The following is a 12,835-nucleotide window of genomic DNA, read 5'->3' as shown; positions in this document are numbered from 1 at the left end:
TAACTATATTACTAACATAGATCTTTATCACAAAGGTAATAATTTTTAAATAAATCTCTGAAATATTTAAATTATAATTTAGAAAACACTGAATTCTTAATATTCAAAAACATTTCATTATCTCTGAAGGAATTTAAAAAGATGAAATACAATATAAAAAATCAATATTCTATTAGTTTCAAGATTTTATTAATCTAATTAATAATTACTTAGAATGTGTCTTATAATTTACTGCAGAAATAATAAAAAATTGTTAAATTCAATTTTTCAAAAAGCAAATAAAGGCTGAACCAAGCATAGTAAATCACAAAAGATTAGAATTATCCCTTTAGTTCTAATTTTGACACAATATCTACAATTAAACCTAAATAAATCTTGAGAGATCAAATTCATATTTTAATTAGTTTTGACAAGGAATAAAATCTCAATTAGAAATGTTAATTTTAATATCCACATACTTTACTTTTGACTATATAGATCATATGATAGTTTAGTAAAATAAATATGACAAGAATGTTTAAAACCAGTAAAAGTAAAACCTGTAAAACAGAAGAACAGTTCTAATGAGCCCAATGATTCTATTTTTCAGTTTGCACTGATATTGATAAAAATACTCCCATATTTCCTTAAAAAGCAGTACATAAAGGCATTTAAAGAAAATAAGAGAATGAAGAGTAGTATACAGTCAAAAGTCGTTAATCCGGACTCGTCGGAACTTCGGCGATTCCGGATTATCGATTTTTCCGGATTATAGATCATCAGTTTAAATCTGGTAAGATGGCATGCAGAAATTATAAAATTAAAAATATGAAACCGTAATTTATGAAATAAAGAACAATTATGATCTAAAGGGTATCAAAATTTACAAAAAAAAAAAAAAAAAAAAAAAGCTTAATATTTGTTTGTTTACTTTATTAAACATTTCTTTCAATGTAAGTTGTTTAAGTTGCTTCGTTTTTTATGTGATAATACATTCTCTTTAATTCTATAAACAGACATAATTTCTTGTTCAGTTACAAAGTTCCACTGTTCAAGTCCTATAATTGCTGTGTCGAGAGTATTGACTAATTTCTCGATCGAAATTTTTTTGTTTTCAATAACCTCTGTCACTTTCTTTGCTATCGGAAGCGAATTATAATGACGAGGAATTTGATTTAAATCATATCAAAGACGGAGTACATCGAGATGAAATACTACATTTAGTAAGGAATTATAAGCCAAATAAAATAAAAACATCTGCCCTGAAGATAAAGATAGTGCTGACAGATCAACTTCCAATTAACAAAGTTTAGATAAACAAAGGATATGCCTTTATCCATTTTTTGCAGCAATTCCACTTTTTGTTTAATGGACTTCAAAACATACTTTTGCTTTGTAGATCCTTTACATATTAGTAAATATATATCAGAAATTCTATTTGACATAATCGAAAGTTCAAGCTTACTTTTATAAAATTGCTCTAACAGTCTGCAAAAAATAATAAGCCAAATCCAATTCGAAGATTAAGGAACAACGCAATCTGCAACATTAACTGAATTAGATAATTTTAGCTTAGCTTATACCGTCCGTTATACATTAAACGCACATTCGTAAACGTATTTTGCGCACACGCATATTCACAGCCGTAAGGTCATGCGTCAACGCGATGCATGCGCAGAAAGTTTGTAGCTTTGAGGTCCAGATTATAGATCATTCCAGATTATGGGTGTCCGAATTAACGACTTTTGACTGTATTGATTTTCTAATACATTTTCTAATATATAAAATAATTTTCTTTAAAAATTGTTCAAGCCTAAAATTTTTGGAAATACATAATAAAGTTTGAGACTTCTGAGAACAAGATTACTTTTTCATCTACAATTTATGTATAAAACAATTAATTGAATTATTCTGAAATCAGATTAGACACGTCATACACAAAGCTAAATTCAAATTATTCAGAACCACATTATATTAGCAAGTATCCATAATTTAAATATTAGTACTTAATGAAAAGCTGTAGATGGGATACATATATTAAAATTTTATTAACTCACTTTAAGCCAATGCACACCAAGGAACGAAGTTTCACATCCATTTGTGCATTTGCAGCATCATGAGATAAATTTATTGCTTGAACAGACTACGAATGCAAAAACATTTCCCATTAATACAATCCTTTTCAAAGAATTGTTAAAATGTGCAAAAATCACATTCATTAAAAAAAAAGGAGGAAAGAGTTATAAATTTATTTAATCATTACTAATTTTTAATTATATTGAAAAATAACTGTTTAACAATTAATGCTACATATAAAATCTTATCTAATTTTACATGATTATATAACACAAAAAAATTAAATCCAGTTATTTATAATTCTTTATTCAGAATGGCATTACTGAATTTGTTAAGAAAAGTTAATTAAATTTTATTCCAAAATAAAGATCACTACAATAAATTCATGTAAATTTAATTGCAGTTTATTAAAAAAATCTAATAGCTTCAGGCATTATTTTATGTACTGCAAAAGATCATTACAATCAATTCATGTAAATTTAATTACAGTTTATTAAAAAAAAATCTAATAGCTTCAGGCATTATTTTATGTACTGCAGTAAATCTAAAATTATGATATTAATTTAGATGTTAATAGAATTTGTTTTTAAAAGTTCTTAAGACTTTAAAATGTATTCCTGAAATTAACAATTAAGAACAATTAAACAATTAAAATAAGAACAATTAAACAACTAAAATTTAACAATTAAAATAAGATTGAAAATAAATTTTTAATTATCAGTAGTATATTTCACAATCACACACAACATCCATTACATAAAAGTTTTTTTCAACTGAGAAAATAATGCAGTTGAAAATTTAATAAAAAATTTTGATACAGACATCACATGACTTCCTTGTACAGACTATTATATATCCTTTTTAGAACAAAAATAAATTGATATCAAAATTTTTGAGATATTTACAATAATAAACATGTATATAAACTTTTATATATATATATATATGTAGTTAGATTTAATTATTTTTAAACAATTTTTTTTTTTTTTTTTTATATTTGACATTGCCAGAACATGAATATTTTCATCATTTAAAACACTTCCATAATATGAAGTATGTGATTATGACCATTGATTGCGAAAATAAAGGCCGGCTAAGTGCTTTTAAGATAGGTAAGGGGGTGAATACATATATGTATGTATGTATGTATATATATATAACACGCTTGGTACAGACAATTGTAATAAAAAAAGGTTGCCCCAAACTAGATGTTATAGCAGTCTCATACAACAAAATTTCTACATACTATGGCTCATCATTTTTGAGTTATGTAATATACATACATAGATACGTACAGACATCACGAAAAATTCATTTTACAATCTTTTTGAAAAAAAAAAAAAGGTCCCTTATTCATAGACTCCAACCTTCAGCAAACCTTGTCAGTAGTCAACGCGCGAACGACATTTTTACAACTTTGAAAATGTGCGCGTAGCGTATGTTGTAATTAACCATTCATTAATTTTAAATTAATAATTAATTGTAATCAATTTTATTACATTTAAAATCCATATACATATAAAACTGAATAATTAAAAATATACCTTGTAAATTATATGCACATTTAATTAGAAATTTTCTTTTAACTCCTCAAGCATTCACTAATAAAAAGTACTTCAAATCACTACTAATCATAGAAAAAATCAGAAGCTATAAATCATATCTTTATTCTGGATATGATTTCTACAGGGAAATAAAATTTAAATAACCAAGAATGATACATATAAGTATTAAACAAAATACGCATAATTTATGAATGCAAAGATTTATATGTAGCATGCTTAGCAAGCTTAAGTTCTGATTTTGAGAATGTTTTTTTATAACACAGTTCTTCATTTGCCTGCATATTTATTTTTTCAATCAAAACTGCTTCAAGAGTTTTAAGACCTAAATTTGGTCGAAATTCCGTCTGATTTTTTTTAACAATAGAAAAAATTCTTTCGCAAGCTGCATTTGAATGAGGTATTATTAAGACAGCAAGCATTACAGAAGGCAATACTTTGTATTTAATACACCCATTCATATTTTTTAATTTGGCAATTTCTCCCCATGCTATATCAATACGCAAATCTACAATTTCTTTCAAATCATCTACTTGATACATGGAAAATTCAATTTCTACTTGATTAAGACATTTTTCATCAATAATGGATGGAAAAGTATTCATCAAGTAAAGAACAGATGAAAATGAGACTTCAGTTCTCAAGTTGATGTCAGCAACTTCAGCATGTTTTAGAAATGGATCACTCAGTGGAAATTTATCAATTATATATGAACATGCAGTTACAAAAAAAGCTCGCACAGAATTGAAAAATGATTTCACTTCACTTTCATTCAACTTGGCATTTTTTAAATATAGTCTTGTTTCCGCACCAATCACTAAATTTTCATTTTCTTTTTGTTTACTATACTTCTGAAATGGAATAGACGTTAGAGTAACATCTTCATTTTCTTTAGAAATTACTGATGGTTTTACAAATCTAACAAAAAGTTCTCTTCTCAATTTATGTATATAAGGAGCTTGTTGTTGCAAATTAATATTTACTGTTATAAACAAAGGCAAAGTATTTTTCAAAAATAACAAGTACAATTTGGTGGTCGGTGACTGTAAAATTTTTTTAATGTTTTGCAATCTCTTTCCTTCATTCTCACTGTTATCTGGTTTATCTCCAAAAAAAATTTATCACAGCATCCCACTGTTCCAAAATCCTTGTTATAGATTCTAAAAGAGACAACCATCTTGTACTGCAATATTTCAAAATTTTATGAGATTTTGCATTCTGTCCCAAAATTTGTTGAGCAACTTTGAAGCTATGCTTCCATTTCGAACTTTTCTCCAAGTAAAAATATATATCTATTATCAACATTTCAATTTCTGAGCCAATTAATTTTTCAGTAGCTTTTTTTTGCAGCTATATGCAAGAGGTGGCACGGACAACCTCGGGTGATTATACTTGGTTGATGCATTTTGATAAATGATGCTACACCTTTAAACTTTCCAATCATATTACTAGCATTATCTGAAGAAAATGATAAGCAATTTTTCCATTCTAAACCTTTGTTTTTAAAGTTTTCATTTATACAATTAAAAATACCTTCTCCTGTATTATTCGTGCATTCTAAAATAGAAATCAATGAAGTAATTATCACTCCCTTTTCTTTACTGTAGTATGTTATAACCAATGGGTACAGTTTGTTATCATTGTTATCATTACTTCCATCAGTACTTAGAGAAAATGATGTACTGCACACTGATTTTATAATATCAGCAACAGTATTTTCTGCAAGCGTTTTCACAATAGCAGCAGTTTTGGTATGACCGCAGCTAAATTTTTTTGCTATGGCAGAATCCGGAAACATTGCTTTGAAAAGCTCTTTGGAATGATCCGAAACAGAAAGCGGTAGATTATGTTCAATTAAAAAACGAACAAAATAGCATTCGGCTTTTATAGGATCTGTTTCATCATCTTTTATTAAGAAATTTGTTATTTCTTTAGATTTTATGGTGCCAAGTTCTATATGCTTTTGAGAAAACACATGCCGTTTACAGTCATCTTTTCCGCCATGAGCAACTGAGAAGTCTTTGTTGCATACACTGCAGTGTGCGTGATTCACAGAAATTTCGGACGCTTTAATGCATGGAAATTCTGAAGAATATGAATCTTTAAACTTCTGCTTTGATAATTTTGGCTTCTTCGTTCGAGGCAGCATTATGATTAAAAATCTTTCACCTGATTCACAGTTCACAAGACACACGCTAAGCTCTCGCCGTAAACTACACAATGCAGCCTAAACACGCATCAGCGAGGAACCTGGGAGACAGACAATTGGGTGGAACTATTGATAAGTCGTTAACGGTTGGAGTTACTGATCTACGATTGGCTAATTCTTCAAAACTAGGAACGCACTCAACACGTGATATATGATAACACGAGTATTCAGCCAATCATCGGATGAATTAGTTGGTTCCGTTTTGCGTACTGGTTCTCCTGCTCTTGTTTCTGTAAAATCCGTAGTTTTTTCCATACTTTTCGTAGCTCGTAGTTTCTCATGAATTTCTGTAGAAACTACGGAGAATCCGTAGTAGTTGGAGTCTATGCTTATTCTTTACATACAGAAGTCATGCAAAAAAAATCATCCTAATGTATTCGGGAACGGTCAAAATGGATATTTCCATTGATTCTAAACTCATCTTCGAAATATGGTATCAGAAATTTTTCACGATTACAATTCCTTTGTACAAGAAAGTAAAAAAAGAGAGGGAAAAAACATAAGCAAGTATTAAATTTACACAAGAAGCCATTTTAAGGATAGCTGAAGCATTTCAGTAACAGCAAATAATAATTAATTTATAAATCTAGAATTATAAATTAATATATATCTAAACATATCATAAACTCATTAGAATACACAAAAGAATATAACAGCAATAATTTTAGCAAAATTCCTCCTGGAAATTTTTCCTTATAAACATATTATAAATATTATCAAGTTTAAACATAAAACAAATTTTGAAAGAATAATTATAAGTTATGATAAACTTTCAAAAAAGTGAATTAAAAAATTTAAGAAATGAACGCTTTCAGTCAACAATTAACAGAATTATACAGCATTAATACACCATTATCCATAACCTTACTCTATACAAAATTTCTTCAGGAGTTAATACTTTGCCATCTTCATCTAACCTGTAAAAATATAATGGCTTTATTTTATTTGTGTAAGTTTAAAATATAATAAAATTCAAAAATGATATTTTTAAATATTATTCTTTACATACAGAAGTTATTTTTAAATATTATTTTATGAAAAAAATCTAAAAACAGTTTTTTTTTTTATTCCAATGATACAACTTTATTTTTGAATAAGTTTTACTATTTTATAATATAATACATACTTTTTAAAAATAAGTTCAGGATAATTTTAATAGGTAGATATTCTAAAGCTCTAAAAGCAGTTAGATAGAACTCTTAAAGCTGGGTACATTACCTAAATGTTTTGCACAGCACCAGTCTTGAATATACAGAATTGAAATCTTTCTCGACTTCCTTATTCGCTACCTGTATATGAAAATAAGAAAAATGATTGAAAAGTTTTTGAATTAAGAAGATAAAGAAGTTAATTATATTTAGAAATATTTTTTGTACTTAAAACCTACTTCCTCTATAAACAGCCATGGATGGCATGTTCCCCCTAGGATAGAGGATTTTTTCATCCCATGTTCCAAAACAGCTTTTATAGCAGGACATAACCTGATAAAAATTGCAAAAATTTTATGTAAACAAAGAAGTTAAAAAAGTGACATGCAAATTACATAATTTGGAGGGGGTAACTATATACTGTAAACTTACAAAAGTGCATTTAGGTAGTATTTATTTTAAATAAGAAATACAGGGGGAGGGAAATCCCAATAACTGCATATATAGCTAAAGTGGATTTTTAAATTAAAATGAAAAAAAAAAAAAATAATAATAATTGATGAACAATGAACAAGAAAATTTTCATGTGTTGTCCTGTCAATCTTAAATTTTAATCATACATGTATTATTTCCAACAAACCTCACATAACAAATAGCTTTATAGCATTGCAGGATCTTCCCATTTGAAATTCTTCAAAATTTTCAGTTTTACAAATTGACAAATTACAATTGATTTGTAAGTGAAAATACTAAACTACTAGTTTAAACAGATAATCTATACTATTAGAATCTGTGCATGTCTGTTTGTGGCATCAGCTCCTCCGGAATGGTGGGGAGTTGTGTTTCAAGAGAGGTACCCCCAGATTCCAAAAATTCCTGGGAAGCCATTTCAACAATTCTCATCTTCGTATGACATCAGGCGAGATATTAATTAAAAACTCTAAAAACACAAATTTTTGCACTAATATTTCTGGGTGGTAATAGTCTTGGGAGTCTCTGGAGATAAAAATGCCTTATTTCAAAAAGTATTGAGACTGTTCACTTTCAAATCATAGTGTTTGTTAATAAAAAATTTGTAAGTTTTACAAAATACGAAATAAAAATAATACTGCCAAACATTAATTATGTTTTTATTATATAATGTCATATCCTCATGTTGAAGAAAGCATGCGATTGCATTTGACGTCATTGTACATAAAAAATTTTTCATTCATGTCAGTGTTTTAAATAAATAGCTGCTGTTGGCAACCTCTTTGCTGCAGGTTATGATAACTAATACAGTATACTAATGCCATGTTAATTCTTTTATTGATATTGTGAAAAGTTGTAATATTACATTAAATTTAAGTCATGACATCATATGCATACATATTAACCTGAAGTGTCAAAGTTTTTATTTCCTGGTTTGGCAACAATATTTATGAATTGATTGTGGCTTGGAAAGAATGAACTGATTTCATTCATACTGAAATGTTTTTATGCATTTTCTTTTCAGATGTACATCGAACTTATAAATTTTGCATTGGGCACAGCCTGCTTATCTGGCAGGCTTACCACAAGTATAAAAATAAGAAATGACTTACGTTCCTCGAGCTAAATCAGTGATAACTTCTGTGACAGAATCATCACCAGCACTAGAATACTAAATAAATAAATAAAGAAAAATTAAATTAAAAAATCTCAGTGTTCAATGATATTGGAAATACTAAATATTCACACTAAAATTATAAACAGCAAATTTCACACCTGTTTGCTCCTTTCATCCAAAAGTTCTACAAATTTAGCAGGGAACCAACCTCTCAATCCATTTAATTCACCAATCCAGCAATGTTCATCTTTCTGACTTATGATCTTAAAAAGAAAAAAAAGTAGCACTCACATAATTATTTAACAGAGATACTATATATTTCATATATAATACTCTCTTAAACAAAAAAACAAAAAAACAAAAAAAAAAATTAGACTTTTGCCGATTTGTGAAAGTGTTTACAAATATAACTACGTCTAAAATTTAACACCTTTAGCTGTATATTAAATGTTCTATGATGTTTACTTTGGTTCAAATTTTCATAAACTTTATGCAAATTGATGCTACTAAAAAATTTCCATGCATATGATTTTCATTTAAAGAAATATCACTCGCACAATCACGCTGGTAGGAATTATTTTCTAAGTTTCATTTAATAGATTTTTAGTCCAAAGGGGCAATTTGCCCAGGATTATTAATTTCATTTTGGCATTTTGTGTTAGTTCAATATAAATGTCAGTTAATTTTTCAAATTGTTGTGACCAAATATTATTGCCCTGTGTTATATTTAAAGAAATTAAATAATGAAGAATCTGCATAAATGTATGTATGTTTCTCACACTGTGACAAAACAACTGTATCTAAAGCCATCAGATTTTGAATAATGTTATCTTCCACCGAATATGGGCATCTGGAATCCATAATTTGTAATTTGAAATTTGTTTTACTGTAGATTTCATATTTTGTAACCCTTTACCGAATTTTTGATTAACAAACTCAACGATTTTAAAGCGAGCAATGGCTACACTGTATGGGGGGGGGGATTATCTCCAGCGTGCAAAACTATGTATTGGAAATTCTAAAGATATTCTCATTTTAAAATTATTTTGTGATATTGCTGTTGAATTAAATTTTACGGTTTAAGTGCGAAGAGCATGATATTTAGTAAATAATGTGAACACACAAAATGTTAAAAAAAATGCCTCTTTGGGCATAATATCAAATTTAAAAGTTTTCAGATTTTTTTTTTAAAGTTTATTATTATTATTATTATTATTATTTTCTGGGTGCAATGTGCAAGTGAGTGCTAGACAGAGTATAAAAGACTGTTTCAGTGACTACACGTTTTTAAGTACATCTCTCTAACTTTATGAGATAATCCACGCCAACTGAAGTATTCCACTAGTACAATATGGTAATGCAATAATTTCTGTAATGTGATAAGAAGTACAGAATTCAAAAGAAGACAGCATCAGTTCAATTACAGAGAAACAACTGGGTCAGCTTCACACAGATTGTCTAGGGTACTGGTTCTCAACATTCTTTGCCTTAGGCACCCCTTTCAATATTCCTAAAGAATATTCCCTCCTCCTTTCCCAAACTTGAAAAATGCATATACATTTTAGATTTAGGTTATTTTCTAATGTGTTTTACAAATTAAACAACAAAAAGTAAATACCAAAACTTAAATAACAGCCTTTTTATTACACTGAAACTAAATACTTAACAGCTAAATAAAAGGCTAACCAAATTCCCCCACCTGAAACCATGGTTTTGGTTTGTTTTATTTAATTATGGCAAAACACACTAGGGCTACCTGCCTAAAGGGAGGGATGCCTTCGTGGAGGACTTTCTAAGAGAAACTGGCTCGTATACACATTACACATGGGGAAAACCAAGAAAACGCCCATGCAGCCGGCCAGTTCGCGGGATTCAAACCTCAGACCGAACTACCAGTGTTCAGCGACTTTACCGCTCGGCCGCTGGTGGGCCTCCAGAAACCTCCAATTAGGTTTCTCTCATGTTCAGAGCCCTTGGTCAAGAGACTATGATCACATCAAGAGAGTTACTTCACATAAAACTAGACATGATCAGTAACATTTCTATACCAAGCATTGCATCAGCTCATATATGTGATTTTAATAAGCTCGGTAACATATGAAAATTAAATACATTCTTTTAACTTAAATTTATCTATGAAGTATGATTAAAATTAACAACAAAGCTTTAAATCTCTTGTAATTAAAACTACAAAGTATGAAACAGATAACAATCAATTTGCAATACCCATTAGCCAACTTTAAAAATGTAGTGAAACAACAGAATGCAAATTCCAATCAGAGAAAATGCAATTAAATAAAAAAAATAATTCAAAAGAATTTTCAAATAGTTACAATTGTGAAACAAAATATGGGTGAATTAACTGAAATAAAAAAAAGCTTTCAGTATGTTTTTCAAAGATCAAGAATGTATTTTACTTAGATAACCTTATGCAAAGACAAATGGCATGATATCACAACTGAAGTGGGTAATGAAACTTTTGTCTCAAGTGATAATTTGATTTCATAGATATGAGACAGAACTCAGATTACTCAGATACTTGATTCTCAATGGTACAACCAAAAATATGAATGTAAATATGTCAAATCTTACAATAAATTTAACACTCAGGTAATCAATTGTAGCTGAAAAATCTTCAATATTGCTGAATTTGCATTATTTTATGAGTTTAACTCAGACTAAACTGAGGAATTTGCATTCAAGATGATAAATACTGCTAAAATATTAAAGACTCAGAAAAATGCTTCCATGAAATATATCCAACTTTAAAATCTTGAATAAAAAAATATTCCAAATATAACAAATCAACTTAAGTTTGTACATTTTTAAAAACGTTTAGAACATTCTGGATGAAAAAAGATAACTAAAAATTGAATTAATATATTAGTTAAAGATCAATACTCAAGCACTGAGAAATAGAATCTCAACAGAAGCCTTCCACATCAAATATAGCTGATAAAAAGAACTAAAAATTTGTCAAATCCTATCTATTAGATAACAACCACAAATGGAGAAAAAAGTTTAAATGTAAACTACATAATTATAAACTCATATAAATAAAAACTCTATTTTTATATTCCTGCATTTTACATTTTCCTTCATTTCATGTAATTATTGTGAAATACTGAAATTTGCTTATTGTAAATTTAACACTACCTGCATCTTTGACTAAGAAGCATTTCTTACTTTTTCTTTCAACTGTTGTATTTCATGAAATTTTAAATTTCCTTCCATAATAATTTTTGGTTCACTTTAATGAACTAATTCAAACTTCTCTATTGCAAAAAACAGAAAATTTTTTTAACACACAACTTTACAAATATATCTGCTGAAAAACATTTTTCAGATGTTATGGTTCCTGCATTAAATATTTTAAAACACAGTTCTGAAAGAAATCAGGATATCAAGGTTTCAATATTTAAGATTTCTTAAGATGCCTGCTTTAATGCTCTTCTTCACATGAAAAATACTTAACAAAATTAGGTATTTTCTGGTTAACAAGGTGCCACTTGCACCGAATGTAAATGTTAATGCAAAATCTAATTAGAGACAGTTTTGGCAACCTTAGTGGTTAAGAACAGCTATTCTTTTCAGAAACTTGTATGTATGACTATGTTAAATCCAAATTAAATATAAAAACAAACATGAATATAGAAATTTGCAAATAAGAACACATGCAATTATTCTAATCAACCATTATACAATGCTTCATTTCTAGTAGTAGTTGACAGAATCGTACCAACATGAGCTCTTGAACTAAAAGTAAACAAACTGATTAGCTGATTGGTATAGCAATATCCTTAGGACCAAGTTTGGATCCTGGAGAAAGCTTGAATATTTTCAAGTGCATAGTGTCTTGGGGCATGGACTGTAAGGATCTGTCATCCCGAGTGTTATCCATCAAAACTGGTGTAGAACTTTTCTATTCTCACAAGTGTAAATGAGCAATGTTCTTGGTGATGAGATAGTTCAGTAGCCAATGGGTATTGGCCATTGGTTACAGCTGTTAGAAAAGGAAAAGAAATGTGCCTTCAAACAAGAATCCATTCTGTAAACCTTATTTCTCATGGCATGATCTTTTACTTCAATGCCATTTCAATGCTCGGATAATTTTATTTTGCAGCTTCCTAAGCATATTCTTTTAGTATGAATGGTAACCTCTGCTATGGAAAAATTTAATCATGGTTTTTTATCATTTTGCACTTGCCAAATGATGTAACCTAGACTAATTCTTTACCTCAAAATATCAGCAGTTTAATAAAGCTACTGAAAT

General features: G+C 28.6%; 1 protein-coding gene across 1 annotated transcript in view; it reads right to left on the bottom strand.

Moving 5' to 3' along the window:
* The window catches only part of LOC118185382 (small G protein signaling modulator 3 homolog), a 53,711-nt gene that overhangs the window by 16,719 nt on the left and 24,157 nt on the right, over positions 1-12,835 (bottom strand). The window contains exons 12-17 of the mRNA XM_085821064.1: positions 8,721-8,825; positions 8,558-8,616; positions 7,214-7,307; positions 7,045-7,115; positions 6,695-6,743; positions 2,037-2,122 (exon numbers count right to left, since the gene is read on the bottom strand). Coding sequence (XP_085677190.1) covers positions 2,037-2,122; positions 6,695-6,743; positions 7,045-7,115; positions 7,214-7,307; positions 8,558-8,616; positions 8,721-8,825 — 464 coding nt within the window. The remainder of the gene's footprint in view (positions 1-2,036; positions 2,123-6,694; positions 6,744-7,044; positions 7,116-7,213; positions 7,308-8,557; positions 8,617-8,720; positions 8,826-12,835) is intronic.

This window comes from Stegodyphus dumicola, chromosome 7, assembly GCF_044657685.1.
Source record: "Stegodyphus dumicola isolate Sdum_Otavi_A_Nest chromosome 7, ASM4465768v1".
In the NCBI taxonomy this organism is placed as follows: domain Eukaryota; kingdom Metazoa; phylum Arthropoda; class Arachnida; order Araneae; family Eresidae; genus Stegodyphus; species Stegodyphus dumicola.
This window is presented reverse-complemented; position numbering and strand designations above follow the sequence as displayed.